At 49.1% G+C, this 17,914-nt stretch overlaps 1 protein-coding gene across 1 annotated transcript; it reads right to left on the reverse strand.

Annotated features, from left to right (window-relative positions):
• Positions 1-371: 371 nt before the first annotated feature.
• On the reverse strand, positions 372-17,506 carry RHBG (Rh family B glycoprotein). Its single transcript, XM_004436217.3, has 10 exons — positions 17,320-17,506; positions 6,448-6,634; positions 5,837-5,987; positions 5,569-5,716; positions 3,447-3,613; positions 3,008-3,145; positions 2,752-2,885; positions 2,075-2,196; positions 1,007-1,080; positions 372-803 (listed from the first exon to the last, which is right to left on the reverse strand). The coding sequence occupies exons 1-10, from the start codon at positions 17,504-17,506 to the stop codon at positions 735-737; spliced, it is 1,377 nt and encodes a 458-aa protein (XP_004436274.1). The 3' UTR covers positions 372-734.
• Positions 17,507-17,914: the final 408 nt, after the last annotated feature.

A 17,914-nucleotide genomic window follows, 5' to 3' on the forward strand; every position in this document is an offset into this window, starting at 1 on the left:
AACTCTTTATGCCCCTCTTAGGCCCTGCAGGGGCCCTCTTCCTACTCTGCTCAGAGACCACCCAAGCTGAGGGTCGGAGTGGCAGCCATTCTGGAATAGAAAGAACTCTCCAGCAGCCCGAGCTGTCCTATAACAGACACAGACTTTCTGGGAAAGAATGAGCTCCCTGTCTCTGGAGACAGGCAAGCCCAGGCTGGGTACCCATCTAGTAGAACACGGTATCCTAGAGGGAGTTCCATGGACACAGGGAGGCCAGATGTTGTCACCACTAAGGTCCTTTCCCACCCCAAGGTTCTAACATTGTGAGTTAGAGGGTGAGGAACTTCCCAAATTCCCAGTGCACAAAAAAAGGGGTCAGAGTCCGTGGTGAAGGTGGAGTTTATCACCCTCTGAGAGCCAGGCCCTGGCTCAGACTTCACCGGAATTGTGCAACGCTGGACCAGCGGATCAGCAGTCACTCGGGTGCCTCACTTGCAGGCCATGGGGTGGTGGGGTGGGGCTGCTGTGAGGTTCTCCCCCACCACAGCCAGTTACAATCCACGGGCTTCTCCACCCGCTCCCCAGCCGGCCATCTACTGCCCTCCCACAATGCTGCCTATGGAAAGGAGGCTCCTTCCGGTTCATGACTTCCTTCTTGCAGCAGGAGGGATGCGAGCTAGAAAAGAAGAACTTCCCAAGGGTAGCCAGTCATCATCTTCTAAAAGGAGAGTGTCCTCTCAAGGGCTGGAAGCAAGTTAGGCCTGAGTGTCTCGTTCCTCCACCCTCAGAGGTCCTTGGGCTTCTTCCTCATGCTCCCCAGGCACCTGGAGGGCAGGGGTGAGGGAGCAGGTGAAGGGGCAGCTCCAGGGGGCTGGAGACCACAGCTCAGGGGTGTACCCCAGAGGAGAACGAGCAGGCAAGGAAGGAAAGAGGCAGGTTGGCTCATAGGAGGTGGATCACAGGAGAGAAGGGAGGGTTGGAGGGTGAGCGGGTCCTATGGGCCTGAAGGGCTGCAGCTATGTCTCACCTCCCAATAAATCTGGTCCTCGTAGCACTGAGAGTCTGGAAGGGAGCCCAGGAAGGGCAGCCTCAGCAGGAGCCCTGGTGGTGGTAGGGAAGGATGTGTGACGCTTTTTGCTGCCCCCATGGGGAGGTTGCCGCCCAGTGCCACAGGGCACAGAGGGGCTGGGAGGTACGAGGTCAATGTGACACCTGGCACAGGCCAATCACAGCTATATTTGTCGAGCACCTACTACATGCTAGGCCCTGTGCAAAGTGCTTGACAAGCACTGCCCTCCTGAGCAATCACAGCAACCCTACCAGTGAATAAGATCCCTATATTACAGAGAAGGAAACCAAGGCTCAGAGAAGTTAAGTAACTTACTCAAGTTTGCACAGCTGGTAATAGACGAAATCGTGATTCTGTCATGAACCACAGCTGCTGAGCTTTCTGCGGCCTCCCCTCCAGGAGGAGTGCAGAAAGTGTTTATTGAATAAATAAGTAATTAAATGAATGAATGAATTGAACCTTGTTTGAGAATGAAAATCCTGAGGTGAGAGCAGGAGGGTGGGGATACTGAATCATAGGTTTTATTTTAAAGGCCAAAAGGATTAAAGCCGGACATCAGGAAGAATTGCCTGACCCAGCATCAGTCGGCAGTTTTTCTCTGTGCAAGGTTTTTGCGCTCCAATCTCATGTGAGCCGGGCTGGACCCTTCCCTCCCTGCCCCGCCCCTGCCCCTTCAGGGCTTCAGCCTGAGGTTGGGCTGCCCTCTAGTGGGTAGAGGGAGCAGCACAGGGAAGCCACAGAACAGGAGGAAAGGGACCCAACTCAGCCCCAAGCCAGGTCCCCACCTTGCCTTGGTGCCAGGAGGGAGCAAGCACCGACCTGCTCCTCCTCACCTGGGGAGGTTACCCCTGAACTCTACAACCCCACCCCACACCTGGCACAAAGTAGGCATTCACTAAATATCTGTGAGTAAATGAGTGTCAGGGGGATGGGATCCAATGGCCCTTCCTCCGGAGAACCCCTCCTCTGTCTTCTGCCCTCTCTGGAGCTCCTGCCAGCCCCCCACCCCCAGCCAAGGTCACTCACCTCCAAGGCCCCCGCCCACAGAGGCAAACGTCAGTGTGACAAACAGCCCGAAGAGCTGATACATGGCCTGAGACGTGGCACTGCGCTGGCCCTCGGCTACGAGCGGAAACACGCTCTCTAAGCTGCAGGGAGAGGAGGTCGTGGGGAGACAGGGACGGAGCAGGAGGCAGGGCTGGGCAGTCTATCAGTGCATCAGTGCATTGCACTGCATCATGCAGCAGCCAAAAGGGCCTCAAGGGAGCTCACCAGGCTGAGCCTCGCCTCCGGGCCTTTGCTCCAGCAGGCCCACAGCCCGGAACACCCTCCCACCCTGCTGTGCCAGCAGACACCCACACACCTTTCAAGACTCAGTTTGAGGGTCACTTTTGCCTGCCTTCTCTGAGTCATGATCTGCGAAAATCAGTCCTAAGGGTCATCATCTTTTACTGACCCTTTCGTAGCACCACCATGAAATCATTTGTTCAATAACCTGCTGCACTGGACTGAGGATCGGGAAGGCAGTCCCCGGGTTGGTCTTGTTCACTCCAGTTTCTTCAGCTCCCAGAATATGGAGGAATGAATCAGTGAATGAAAATAGACGCTGCCTTTTTTTGTTGGTCCACAGAGGGAGGAAGAGTGAGGGAGGTCATTCCAGGGGGATAGTGACTCCAGTGTGGATCAGGGTGGGGGGGACTCACCCATCTCCATAAGCCTCATGGGTGGCCAGCCCAGCCACAAGGACCCCCAGGAGGGCTCCCAGGACCCCAGGCATCCCATGGAGGTTGTGGACTCCACATGTGTCTTGGACTTTGAATTTTGACTCAAGGGTGGGCTAGAGGACAGAACACCAATAATGAGTCTCATGTGCCCCTCCCACTCTGGGCCTATTGGAGGGCTGGGAGGGACGGTGCTGAAGACTCCCTGTTCTGCCCAGGGCCCGAGAGGCATCTGTACCGTGAAGAACTTGTACCCCAGCGTGGAGACAGTCCCAGCCAGGAAGCCAGCTACCAAAGCCCCAAAGGGTGTCAGCATCATTTCAGCTGATGTCCCCACCACAACCCCTCCAGCCAGTGCTGCATTCTGGATGTGGACCTAAGGGAGCACAGAAAAGCAAAGCGTTGGAGGCCCTTTCAGATTGTCACACCCACACCCAACACAACCCCGGCCACCACAGTGGTACCTACTGCTTCTGGAAGTCCCTCCACCATCTAACCTCTAACTCTCCTGCTATCATATTATCTCCTCATGCTCTGACCCCACTACGTCCAGTGCAGATGGAGCCCCCTGCACCTGTGCCCTTACCTATTCCCTGCAGAATCGGCCTTACAGGGTCTCAGACCTCTCCTCCCCCTCCCATCCATCCCTCTGCCTCTCCCAAGCCTCCTCCCCATACCATGTCCAGCCGCCCATCCCCCCCGACAAGCGCTGACAAAGCGAAGGTGCTGAGGGTGCTGGCAGTCAGGGAGTAGTACGTGTTGAGGGCTGTCCGTTGCTGTCCGTCCCCCAGCGTAGTGGGTGCAGAGTTGAAACTAGGCCAGAAGATCCACAGGAAGATGGTCCCTAAATGGTAGGCAGAGTGAGAGGAAGTAAGTGCCTCCCCCACGAGGTATAAGCTCTGTAACTGCAGGCAAGTCACCTCTCAGCAGCCTCAGTTTTCTCATCTGTAAAGTGGGGGTAACAATACCTACCTCATACAGTGAGGGCTCAGTGAGGTGATGCATATGAAGTGCACAGCCCATGGCCTAGAGGTACTAATTGCTCAACAAACGGGAGTTTTGGAAGGGCACTGGCACCACAGAGCACTGAGATTTTTATTAAGCATCAGAAAAGAAAAGAAAAAAAGACAAAGGCACCATGTGTCCAGACACTAAGCTGGGTGCTTGATCCACATCAGGAAATAACTTGTTTTATAACCTCAACCGCCTCCTAGAGAGGGTGGACCCTGCAATGTGCAGGAGAGGCCTCTGTTTGCTGAGCCCTGGATGGGCTGGGCCTGCACATTTTGGGGTAAGGACTGGAAGCTCCATCTGCCCTGCCTGCCCCTGTGACGTGCCCAGGTCAGCCCTGAGGGAGAGGGAGGAGGAGCCAAGACACAACATGAGGGGCAGGCTGGGGACCCTGTCGGGTAGGGCTAGCATGGCAAGGAGGCTTGAGCGGCAGCCCCTGAGTCCTGAGTGGTCCTGGGTGTGCGATGTAGCCTCTCCCTGCACCCCACAGTCTGCAGGAGAATCGACTGCACTCACACCTGCGTCCTTTGGGGAGAGATCAAGGGAGAGGCCCGGTTTCCTGTCTGGAGGGAGCCGGGGACAGAGAAGGTGTGTGAATGGAAGCCTCCCGGGAAAGCACGGAAATCTTGGGGAAGCTTTTGGATTTCAAGCCAAACTTATCTGGGTCACAAAGGGCAACAAGGCCTCTGCCAACAAAGTTCCATGTGATCTATTTCCCAACAAACCCTGAGGTGAGCAAGAAATACAAAACCAGCCTCTTTTTCATGTAAGAATAGGCACTTCACTCACTATTGAGTACCATCAACGAAAAAATAAAATATTGATTTCCTTTCCTGACTCGTCCGTGAAGGCAGAGAGGAGCAGAGGCCAAGGTGGAGGTAGGTGCTTAGAAAAAACGGGGAGGGCCGCCCCGGTGGCACAAGCGGTTACGTGCACGCACTCCGCTGCTGGCGGCCCGGGTTCGGATCCTGGGCGCGCCCTGACGCACCGCTTGTTAAGCCATGCTGTGGCGGCGTCCCATATAAAGTAGAGGAAGATGGGCACAGATGTTAGCCCAGGGCCAATCTTCCTCAGCAAAAAAGAGGAGAATTGGCATCGGATGTTAGCTCAGGGCTGGTCTTCCTCACATAAAAAAAAAAAGAAGAAGAAACGGGGAGCGGTGAAGAAACGGGGAGCTGTGATGGTGCTTACAGGTCAGACCCCACAGCTCCCAGGGGTGACCCACGACCTCTCCTCTCCCTGCTGATAGTGCAGGGGCTTCTGGGAAATCGCCTGGGAGGAAGTGTCCTTAGGAGGTGGGAGGCAGAACCAGGGGCAAAGGCCTGGAGGTAAGAGATGGAGAGAAGCTGAGTCTGGCTGGAGCGGAGTGTGAGGGGAGTGTGAGTGGGGAGGAAGGAGGAGACCAAGGGGCAGCCGAGACCCTGCAGGGGCGGGTGTGCCAGGCTGAGGAGTCTGGCTTCTAAGTTGTGGTGGGGTGGGGCCTGAAGGGTTTTAAACAGGGATTGGTGCAGGTGACTTGATTTAAAAGGACCCCTGGCAATGGGTCTTGGGGCCTGTGAACTCAACCTCAGGGCTGAGTTCTAAGAACCTGTCACTAAACTATTGAAAATGAGGAGCACAGATCCCAGGGCTCTCACAGGAGAGTCCAAATTGGAAGGGAGTCCCTAGCCAGAACTCCAAGGACTATAGGCAGCACCCTGAGACCTTGCCTGCAGGTGGCCCTCTCTGGCCCAGACCAGGGGCATCTGGAACTGGCCCCCCACCCCACCCGACCTCGGCAGGCCTCACCAATCATGGCAAAGAGGTCCGAATGGTAGACGGAGCCCTGGCGATGCTTGCTCTTCTCCAGCTGGGGCCTATAGAGGACCCGTGACAGGACCAGCCCAAAGTAGGCACCGAAAGTGTGGATAGTCATGGAGCCTCCTGCATCCTTCACCTGGGAGGTGGAGCTGAGGTGGAGGGGCAGCCCCCTGCCCCACTCCCACCCCATGCTCTCCCTGCTCAGGGCCTGGCCCTGGCCACCCCCACCCCTCACCCCATCCCCATCCAGACTCACCCCCAGGAGACTTAGGAGCACAAACTCGTTGACACCAAACAGCACCACCTCCAGAAGGGCCATGAGCAGCAGCTGAGCTGGCCCAGTCTTGCCCAGTATGGCGCCAAAGGAGATAAGTACAGCCGCAGCGCAGAAGTCAGCATTGATCATGCTGGAGGGGTTGGGACGGGGAGGGTGAGACGGGCCAGAAACAAGGGCAGCCTTGGGGGAGGCGGCCGGGGAGGAGGCAATGAGCCTACACGTCTAAGCTCTTCCCTGTTAGAAGCCAAGTCTCAGGGAGGTTCTGTGACTTGGGGAACAAAGCCTACGACAGGCGGGAGAACCAGATCTTGAACAAAGGGTTCCTTTGAACCCGGCCCTTTTCCACCAAGCTATCTATCCTCCCAACAGCTCTTGGGTAATAAGGGGCCTAAAGAAATGGGGAGATGTGGCTGACTGTGTGGGTCGAGGATGGGAGAAGAAATCAGGCAGTGAGAACAGGCAGGGCAATTGATGGGTAAAAACCTGGGTCAGGGAGCAGACTGGACGGACTTGAGGGCTTGAGCTGGGCCTCTTGGGCAGGGGCCTCCCAGGTAGTCCTGGGGGGAGCCGGGGAGGCCACTGCTGCCCACCTCTCGATGCCAACATGGATGTGGCCACCGTGGAAGGAGTGGAAGAAGCCCTGCACCAGTGTGGACCACTGCAGGGCAAAGGCGGCCAGGAGGAAGGTGAAGCCCACGCTGCTGAAGCCATAACGCTGCAGGAAGGCCATGAGGAAACCGAAGCCCACAAAGACCATGGCGTGCACGTCCTGGAAGCCTGCAGGGGGCATTCAGGGGCTGCTCTGGCCACTGCCCGTCAACCAATCAGCCACCCCGCCAGTGCCCCCAACTCTCACCAGCCAGGGCTGCCTTGAGGCTGGAGCCAAGTCCATAAAACTCCCCAGGAATGGTGGGGCCTCCCAGCCCTGGCCATCTGTGCAGAGCTGGCCAGCTTGGGGCAGTGGGAACTGGACCATCCCAGCTGTCCCCATGTCAGAGCAAGGGAGTACAGCCTTCTTCTGCCCTCTTCTCTGCCCTATCCCTGGGTCTCTTACAACTGACTGGTGAAAAGCCCAACCTGTGCTCCTTCCTGCTGCGGTCCCTGCCCCTCTGTGCTCAAAATTCTCTTCCCCTTCAGGCTTCTCTCCAATTTTCCCTTTCTGCTGGAAAGTCCTTCTTGACGTCTAACCTCCATCCCTCATACTCATCCCTCAGAATCTATACTTCTCCATTTTGAGGATTTTAAATTTTTAAAAAATAACTTACGAAATAGCTTTAAATTGTTAACAGACATTACCTTAGGGAAAAAGAATTGAAGGAGTCAGGGCTGCTGTGCCCCACAACTCCAACACAAATGATGCCCCTGGAGTTACGAATATGGTGGCTCTGGGAAGGAGGATTTTACTCTTTAGTTTTTTTCTATAGTTTGAATATTTTAATTTTACAGATGAATTACTTGAATCTTTTTAAGTGTCAATGGGGTTTCTGGGCAGGGAGATTTGGGGCCTTTTCTGAGTGCTTTCTATTCTGTACCATTGTGCATAAAACTAAGCAAATAAAAATAATATACAGTAATCTTGAAAACGAGATAAATACAAATAATTTGCTTTAGTATTAATTTGTTCTGTACCCCTCCCCCTATCTACTTGTAAATAGGGTTTGAAACGCAGCTAGTGTGATGCTCAGCCAGTGCATCTGGTTCTGTCTGCTCTACCTTGGTCCACGTATACAGCGATGCCAGGCTATGTCTTTGGCTTTAATTGAGAAACACTAGAGAAATTGTATCACAAGCGCTGTTATTGCATCTGTTGTAAATAAGTTATTGAGAAACAGAGTCAACCATGACTCTAAACTTCCCTTTTCTCCCATGAGAAATTTCTCTGGGAACTTAGTGCTAGGAAATGTCACTTCCCCTGAGGAACCAGTCTGCTTTCCCATATTCATGTGACAGATGTTTACTAGCACTCGTGCATCAGGCTCTGGGAATGCAGCTGTCATCAGGGCAGCCACAGTCACTGCCCTCACGGAGCATGGAGGACAGACATCAAAGTATCAAAGAATAGGGGAAAGAGATTAAGAGGTACAAACTTCCAGTTATGAAATAAATGGGTCACGGGCATGTGGTGTACGGCATGGGGAATATAGTCAGTAATATTGTAATAACTTGGTGTGGTGACAGACGGTGCCTGGACTTATTGTGGTGATCATATCATAATGTATAAAGATATCGAGTCACTAGGTTGTACACCTGAAACTAATATAGTATTGTATGTCAATTATAATTCAATTTAAAGAAAAGAACCAAAGAATTGCATACGTGAGGCTTCCTTGGTTCTGATGAGAACACATAACTGATCGTATTTCCCTTTTCTCTTGGCTGCCTGGAAGCTCTGAGCTACACTGGAATCTCAACTGTAACAACGTAGGCTCTTACAGAGTCCATTATTTGTGTTCTGCGTCTCTGCTTTTCTTTTCTTATACACATTTTTATTGTAAATGACCTGAAACAGGCAGATCATAAAGAAAAAAAAATCATGGTCACCTTTTTGGTTTAATCTGAAGAAGCACCAACAAGCCAACAATTTATTATTCAAATTTAGAATGCAATCAATAACTTTGAGAAAAAGCAAACTTTTATGCTTTTTTGTGCTGTCTACAGGCTGACAGGAAATGTGTTTGCAAGCCCCTAGCAGAGGGGTGGGTGTGTGCCAGAGTAGGAGGCCTGCAGCTCAGCTGCCAGCCCCGGTGGCCAAGAGGAGTGAGGGTCTGGAGGCCCACCAGCCCCGCTAAATGTCCCCAACACTGTGCCACTTCTCCAGCCTCACCCACTCCCCCAATCACCCAGATGTATCTTCCCTCCCAGATCTTAAAACTCAACAGAAAAAAAAAAAAAGATTCACAAGAGAAAATTCCTCCAAAGATAACTAACTCTTTTTTTGCAGACAGGGCATTTGATCCTGAAGAGTCCATGGAGGATTTCTCAAAACATTTTAATTTTCTTTGCTTAAGAGCTGTTTCTTGCACCAGCACAGACTTGTGATTCCAGTTGTCCATGCATATGTTTAAGGGCCATGTTACAGAGAGGAAGACAACCAGGAGCTTATGATATCGCCATTTTATTGACCTAGAATGAGTGAATGATGGTCTCAATTTAGAGTCATTGAAAATAGCTGTGGTTTCATATGAATTCCTCTTGTTATTTGTTTGATTTTTGGTTCTTCACACCATTCACTTGGATTAGAATATCGAAATCATTCTGCAAAACTAGAGAGACTTGTTGGAAGGTAATTAATAGCAAAAAAGGATCAAAATTATCAGATGTTCCTGTGACTCTAGCAACTGAGGCCCCAACAGCCAGTACTTAACTAATTTGCAAACCCCACAATATTCTATCAAGAAAAATAAAGATGACCACTCCACTTGGATTGTAAACCACACCTCTTTCTACTTCTTTCTAGAACCTTGTTCTTACAATGCTCTTTCTAGTGGTATCAGATGAATTCCTTACCTTCTGCCTTCAATTTCCTCCACTCTCTGCCCTTCTAAAAATTTAAATAAAATTATTCTCTTTAAAAAAAAAAAAACCAACAGAAAAGGAGAGGCATCACTTAGAACTCAGCCTGCGGCCTAAGTTCTTTTAAGCCTCACTGCCTGACTTCTTTTCCCCTTGTGCAAACAGTAAAGGCAATGCCAAGCCTGCTCTTCTGCCCAAGGACAGCAAGGTAACACAGGGGCAGCATTGCAGGGCTCTGTGCCCATTACATGCCGAAACCCCTCCAGAACTTGTCGTAAATGGCAATGATATTTACATCTCCCACCCTGGATTTCTTTGGAACCAAAACTTAGTCCCTTAAAATGGACTATTTCATCCACGAGATTTTTTATACAAACCTCATGGTAACCACTAAACAAACAATCAGAACAGAGTCACATACGATAAATAAAGAGAAAAATAAGAGAATCACCAAACAGGACTACCAAACTGAATGGACAGTCCGAAACACACAGGACGAGAAACAAAGGAAATGCAAAAGAACTGGAAAATGAGCGATAAAAGAGCAACATTAAGCCCTCATACATCAATAATCACTCTAAATGTAAATGGACTGAATTCTCCAATCAAAAGACACAGAGTGGCGAGATGGATTAAAAAACAAGACCCAACAACATGCTGCCTCCAGGAAACACATCTCAACTCTAAAGACATACGTAGGCTCAGAGTGAAAGGATGGAAGACGATACTCCGAGCTAATGGCAAACAGAAAAAGCAGGTGTTGCCATACTTATATTAGACAAAGTGGACCTCAAGAAAAAACAGGTAATGAGAGAGAAAGAGGAAGAATATATAATGATAAAAGGGACACTCCACCAAGAAGACATATCACTTATAAATATATATGCATCTAACACAGGAGCACCAAAGCACATAAAGCAACTATTAACAAACCTAAAAGGAGATATTAACAACAACACAATAATAGTAGGGGATCTTAACACCCCACTTACATCAATGGATAGATCATCCAGACAGAAAGTCAATAAGGAAATAGTGGACTTAAATGAAAAACCAGATGAGATGAACTTAATAGATATACATAGAGTACTCCATCCAAACACAGCAGATTATACATTCTTCTCAAGCATGCATGGAACATTCTCAAGGATAGACCATACGTTGGGAAACCAGGCATGCCTCTATAAATTTAAGAAGATTGAAATCACAATAAGCATCTTTTCTCACCATAATGCTATGAAACTAGAAATCAACCTCACAAAAAAAACTGGGAAAGTGACAAAGATGTAGAGACTAAACAACATGCTACTGAACAACCAATGGATCATTGATGAAATTAAAGGAGAAATCAAAAAATATCTGGAGACAAATGAAAATGAAAATACACCATGCCAACTCATATGGGATGCAGCAAAAGTGGTCCCGAGAGGGAAACTCATAGCAATACAGGCCCACCTTAACAAACCAGGAAAATCCCAAATAAGCAACCTTAAAGTATGCCTAACAGAATTAGAAAAAGAAGAACAAAGCCCAAAGTCATCAGAAGAAGGGAAATAATAAAAATCAGAGCAGAAATAAATGAAATTGAAAGAAACAAACAAACAAACAAAAAAACAATAGAAAGGATCAATGAAACAAACAGCTGGTTCTTTGAGAAGATAAAATTGACAAACCATTAGCCAGACTCACTAAGAAAAAAAGAGAGAAGGCTCAAATCAATAAAATTAGAAATGAAAGAGGAGAAATTACAGCAGATACCACAGAAATACAAAGGATTAGAAGAGAATACTATGAAAAACTATATGCCAACAAATTGGACAATCTAGAAGAAATGGATAAACTCTTAGACTCATACAATCTCCCAAAACTGAACCAAGAAGAAATAGAGAATCTAAATAGACCAATCACAAGTAAAGAGATTGAAACAGTAATCCAAAACCTCCCAAAAAATAAAAGTCCAGGACCAGATGGCTTCTCTGGAGAATTTTACCAAACATTCAAAGATTTAATACCTATCCTTCTCAAACTGTTCCAAAAATAGAGGAAGATGGAACACTTCCTAACACATTTTACAAGGCCAACATTACCCTGAAAGCAAAGCCAGACAAAGACAATACTAAGAAGGAAAACTATAGGCCAATATCGCTGATGAACATAGGTGCAAAAATCCTCAACAAAATATTGGCAAACCGAATACAGCAATACATTAAAAAGACCATACAGCACGATCAAGTGGGATTTAGACCAGAGACACAGGGATGGTTCAACATCCACAAATCAATCAATGCAATACACCACATTAACAAAACGAGGAATTTTAAAAACCACATGATCATCTCATTAGATGCAGAGAAGGCATTTGACAAGATCCAACATTAATTTATGATAAAAACTCTCAACAAAACGGGTATAGAGGGCCTGCCCTGTGGCGCAAGTGGTTAAGTGCTCATGCTCTGCTTTGGTGGCCCATGGTTCACGGGTTCGGATCCTGGGTGCGACTGATGTGCCACATGTCATGCCATGCTGTGGCGGCGTCCCATATAAAGTAGAGGAGGATGGGCACGGATGTTAGCTCGGGGCCAGTCTTCCTCAGCAAAAAAAAAAAGAGGAGGATCGGCATCGGATGTTAGCTCAGGGCTGATCTTCCTCACCAAAAAAAAAAAAAAAATGGGTATAGAAGGAAGGTACCTCAACATAATAGAGGCCATATATGACAAACCCACAGCCAACATCATACTCAACGGGGAAAAACTGAAAGCCATTCCTCTGAGAACAGGAACAAGACAAGGGTGCCCACTCTCGCCACTCTTATTCAACATAGTACTGGAGGTTTTGGCCGGAGCAATTAGGCAAGAAAAAGGAATAAAAGGAATCCAAATAGGCAAGGAAGAAGTGAAACTCTCGCTGTTTGCAGACGACATGATTTTATATATAGAAAACCCTAAAGAATCCATTAGAAAACTATTAGAAATAATCAACAACTACAGCAAAGTTGCAGGGTACAAAATCAACTTAAAAAATCAGTTGCATTTCTATATGCTAATAACGAACTAACAGAAAGAGAACTCAGAAAGACAATCCCATTTACAATCGCAACAAAAAGAATAAAATATCTAGGAATAAATTTAACCAAGGAGGTGAAAGACCTATACAATGAAAACTATAAGACATTGAAAGAAATCGATGATGACATAAAGAAATGGAAAAACATCCCATGCACATGGATTGGAAGAATAAACATAGTTAAAATGTCCATACTACCTAAAGCAATCTACAGATTCAATGCAATCTCAATCAGAATCCCAATTATATTCTTCACTGAAATACAACAAAGAATACTAGCATTCATATGGGGCAACAAAAGGCCCCGAATAGCTAAAGCAATCCTGATTAAAAAGAACAAAGCTGGAGGCATCACAATCCTTGACTTCAAGATATACTACAAAGCCACAGTAATCAAAACAGCATGGTACTGGTACAAAAACAGACACATACATCAAGGGAACAGAATTGAAAGCCCAGAAATAAAACTACACATCCACAGACAGCTAATCTTCGACAAAGGAGCTAAGAACATACAATGGAAAAAGGAATGTCTCTTCAATAGATGGTGCTGGGAAAACTGGACAACCACATGCAAAAGAATGAAAGTAGACCAGTTCCTTTCGCCATACACAAAAATTAACTCAAAATGGATCAAAGACCTGAAGGTGAGACCTGAAACTATAAAATTCCTGGAAGAAAATATAGGCAGTACACTATTTGTCATCGGTCATAAAGGATCTTTTCGAATACCACGTCTACTTGGACAAGGGAAACAAAAGAAAAAATAAACAAGTGTGACTTCTTCAGATTAAAGAGCTTCTACAAGGCAAATGAAACCAGGATCAAAATGAAAAGCCAACCCACTACCTGAGAGAAAATATTTGCAAATCATATATCAGACAAGGGGTTAATCTCCATAATATATAAAGAACTCACACAACCGATCAACAAAAAAACAACAACCTGATCAAAAAATGGGCAGAGGCTATCAACAGACAACTTTCCAAGGAAGATATACAGATGGCCAATAGGCACACGAAAAGATGTTCAATGTCACTAATCATCAGGGAAATGCAAATCAAAACTACACTAAGATATCACCTTACATTTGTTAGAATGGCTATAATCACCAAGATGAAAAACAATAAATGTCGGAGAGGTTGTGGAGAAATAGGAACCCTAATTCACTGCTAGTAGGAATGCAAACAGGGCCGGCCCTGTGGCTTGGTGGTTAAGTGCGCGCGCTGCGATGCTGGTGGCCCGGGTTCGGATCCCGGGTGCGCATCGAGACACCGCTTCTCCGTTCATCCTGAGGCCGAGTCCCACATACAGCAACTAGAAGGATGTGCAGCTACGACATACAACTATCCACTGGGGCTTTGGGGGGAAAAATAAAATAAATAAAATCTTTAAAAAAAAAAAAAAAAAGGAATGCAAACAGGCGCAGCCTTTATGGAAATCAGTATGGAGATTCCTCAAAAAATTATAAATAGAAATACCTTATGATCCAACTATCCCATGTCTGGGCATCTATCCAAAGAACCTGAAATCAACAATCCAAAGAGGCTTATGCACCCCCATGTTCATTGCAGCATCATTCACTATAGCCAAGACGTGGAAACAATCCAAGTGTCCCTCAACTGATGATTGGATAAAGAAGATGTGGTGTATATATATATATATATACATGTGGTGTATATATATATATACACACACACACACACACACACACACACACACAATGGGATACTACTCAGCCATAAAAAAGACAAAATTGTCCCATTTGCAACAACATGGATGGACCTGGAGGGTATTATACTAAGCGAAAAAAGTCAGAGAAAGACAAACACCACATGATTTCACCCATAAGTGGAAGACAAACTAACACACGGACAGAGAGAACTGTTTGGTGGTTACCGGGGGCAAGGGGGTTGGGGGCAGGGCATAAGGGGGCATGGGATGAATTTATACAGTGATTCACAATAATGTACAGCTAAAATTTCACAACATTATAAACTTATGACATCAATAAAAAAATTAAAAAAAAAAAACCTAATCCCTTGGCCTTTCAACTGGAGTCTAAACATCAAGAAATCTCCTTCACTGAGGAACACACACACTGTGGGCTGTGGTGGGTAAGGGGCTATGCCAGCTGAAGGCAGCGGGATGGCTAAGATGACCCCTCAACACTCCCTTCAGGGGATCCCTGTGGGGGCAGGATGGAGCCTACCTCCTATCCCGCCCCACCCCCACCAAACCCAGGCACCTTTGGTTGGAGAGAAGATAAAAACCCTCTAGAGCCATCTATTGCCTTCCCTCCTTCCCTTACTGCCCCTCCCCAACCCCATGAGATGACTCCCCAACCAGATAAGACTGTGGGACAACGGAACAGTTAAAGCTGGGGCTTTAGCATCTGACAGAGCTGGATTTAAATTCCAGCTCCTCCATTTCTAACTGTGTAACCTTGAAGGAACACTTAACCTCTCTGAGCCTCAGTTTCCTCATCCGTAAAGTGGGGATATAAAATATGAGGAGCAGGGAAAAGAGAGTGGTGAGCTGGGCAAGCTATGTCCCCCCACCACACTCTACCCCAACCCGCCTTTAAGAGGGCAGAGGAGCAGTCTTCTAGAAGAGGTCACGAACCACTCTGGTCCCAGTCACATCGCCCTTCCCCCACCTCTTCCAAGAAAATCCTGATTCCATCTATCTTAAATCCCTCTCCCTGCAATACGCTTGGAGGCGTATAGTAAAGGACCTGTCCAGATTTTTTTCTTGGAATCCTTTCTCATGTTTCTTCTGTGGCCCCTGTAACCCTAGTCTTTTCTCTCGTTCTCATTTTCCATTACTTGCCTCGTGGGATAAGAGGCTTGTAATGTGGGGGAAAGGCCACAGATGAGGAGTCAAGAGACCTGGTTCTCGCCTGGCTAACTTGCTGTGTGATCTTGGGCAGTCACACGACCTCTCCGGCTCTCTCCACATCCAAGAGGAGTGGACCAGATGGGCTTTGAGGGCCCTTCCCATAGAGATAAAAGACAGACCCTCAGAGCAGCCATGCCCTTGGCATTGGCCAGTCCCACAGCTCAAGGACAGCTGCAGAACTCCCTTTCATCTCCCAAATCAAAGGGCCGTGGCTACACCCTCCTCTGGCCTTTACCCCTTCCGCTGAACACAGGGACAGGTGAAGACCTGGCTCATCAAAGCCCCAGGCTTCAGGGACCTCACACCTCCCTCCTCCCCAACCTTCCCCCACAACAGGGTCCCAAGTCCACAGGGATAGAAACCGAGGGCAGAAAAAGAGGTAGGATTCCCACTGCTATTCCTCCTACTGCGATCCAGGGACAAGAAGCTGCGTGTCCAAGGAGAGCCCACCATTGCAGCCTAGGGGCGAGAGGTTGGGAGGTTTCAGGGAGGACTGTGAAACAAGCGGGGCTCAGAGGCTTTGAGTAAGGCCCATGGGAGGAGCAAATGGGGGTTCACAGCAGGCAGCCAGGTCAGACCCTTGGACAAGAGCTTACTTCTCTCATCCTGTGGACTGTTTCCTGCCAACTCCCTGTCTCTCTGGACAAATCCATGACCCCAGGAGTCTACCATCCCTGCTCTGTGGCTCTAGCTTTGATCCCAGCTTCCACGGCCCACCTCGTCCAGCCAGGGCTGGGGTGAAATATGGGGAGGGAGGAGCTGTAGCCCCCTCTGCCTAGGATGGCTAGGGGTCTGGTGCTTCATGCCCAGGTCCAAGCCTGCACCTCACCCTCTATATCCTCAGCATTGTGAGCTTCATTTTGTTGGAGTTGGGGCTGGGAGAGGGTCAGGTGGGGACAACCTGCCACCAGCTCTGCACACAGAAAGTAGGGTAATAACAGCCTCAGATTTTTTATAGGAGACTCTCACAGTCTGGATCTTGTTTGAATGTATATCCTTCAAATTGAGGCACCGTTCTCCCCATTGCCCAGATGGGGGAAACTGAGGCTTAGAGAAGACCTGCCCAAGCATTTGGGATGAAGTCTGGGAGATCTGGTGTCCTTGGTCCCAGAATCCCAGGCTGGACCCCCAATCTTGAGGGAGAGGCTCTGTCCCCAGCAGGGGGCAGGAGTTAACCCTCCCCTTCCTGGGCCTTGTTAGCAGGCAGGTGAGCTGTGGTGCAGGAGCTTAGGATGCCTGAGTCCTAGTTCTAGCTCTGCCACTCACATGATTTGCGATCATGAGCAAGTCACAACCCCTCTGAGCTTCAGCTTCCTCCCTATGAAATGGGTGAGGACCCGCCATGCCTCCTTCTCAGGGCTAGGGGCTGCTCTGTGGTGGGCTGGTAGGTAGTTGCATTATCGTCTCTCTGACTCTGGAAGGGCCAGCTTTGGGGGACTGGGGAAGAAATGTCTGAGCCCCACTAGGCTTCGCTGCCTTCATAGCTAATACCTTCATAGCTAATACCTGCCATTACCACATCCTGCACCCCACTCCCAATCTCCCCTGCCCAGAAGCATTCTCTTTCCTGTGGTCAGGGCAGAGGCCCTAGGAAAGCCGAAGTCTCTGGAACAGCCCAGCAAAGCCCAATTAGGCCAACTGGGAGACGGGACAAGGGAGCAGTTAAAGCTGGGGCTTCCGATCTGGGTTTGAATTCCAGCTCTCTCAATTCTGACAGTATGCAGCCACTTAACGGCTCCAGGCCTCAGTTTCCCCATCTTCGTCTACTTCATAGACTAAAAGAGATAACGCATGTGCCGCCCTCAGCATAATACCTGGAACATGGCAGACACTAGTGAAAGGGTGTTATTATAAATCTGGGGCACTTTCATCTCAGAGCGAGAGGGTTGCCTACCTAGTGGTAGATCTGGGCACCCAAGTGTTCCCTCCCAAGACACCGGGGAGCTTGGGGTCTTTGCTCCCCGCGCGCCCTCACCCGCACTCACTTGGGTAGCGAAAGTAAAATTCATTGTCCGCGTTACTGTGGTTGCCCCAGTGCCAGAGGGCAGCGTCGGTTTCGTGGTTGTAGCGGACAAAGACCGCAAAGAGGATGGCGGTGGCGCCCTGGAGAAGGAGGCACAGCAGGGGCAGCTGCAGTCGCCGACCTGCGGCGCGGCGAGGGGACCCGGCCATGGGACAGACGCTGCGAGTCTCCGGCTCCCGCTCGGGCTCCGGGCGCGCGGCACGAGGCAGACACTCCCGGGGCTGGCCGCGCAGGTTTCACTGGAGCCAGGCTTCGCCCACCTGAACCAGGCCCCGCCCACGCGGAGGCTTACCCTCGGCAGCTCCAGGACCCACAAGGTGGAGAGGTGCGGAGGTGGCAAGGCGGGGAGGTGGCAAGGCGGGAAGGTGGCAAGGCGAGGCGGCCACGGCTTGGGCCCGGGTCGGAGGCTTGAAGTGGGGAAGGACTGGGAGGGGAGGGGGCGTTCGGACCCCCAGGTCCTGTCTCCTTTGGCCACTGACCCTGGCGCTGTTCCGGTTGGGACAGGTCCTTGGAAATGACCCTGGAAAGGCGCCTTGTGTTTCTCCCTGCTGGGGCAT

This window comes from Ceratotherium simum, chromosome 2 (genome assembly GCF_057802395.1).
Source record: "Ceratotherium simum simum isolate JZ-2026a chromosome 2, ASM5780239v1, whole genome shotgun sequence".
In the NCBI taxonomy this organism is placed as follows: Eukaryota; Metazoa; Chordata; class Mammalia; order Perissodactyla; family Rhinocerotidae; genus Ceratotherium; species Ceratotherium simum.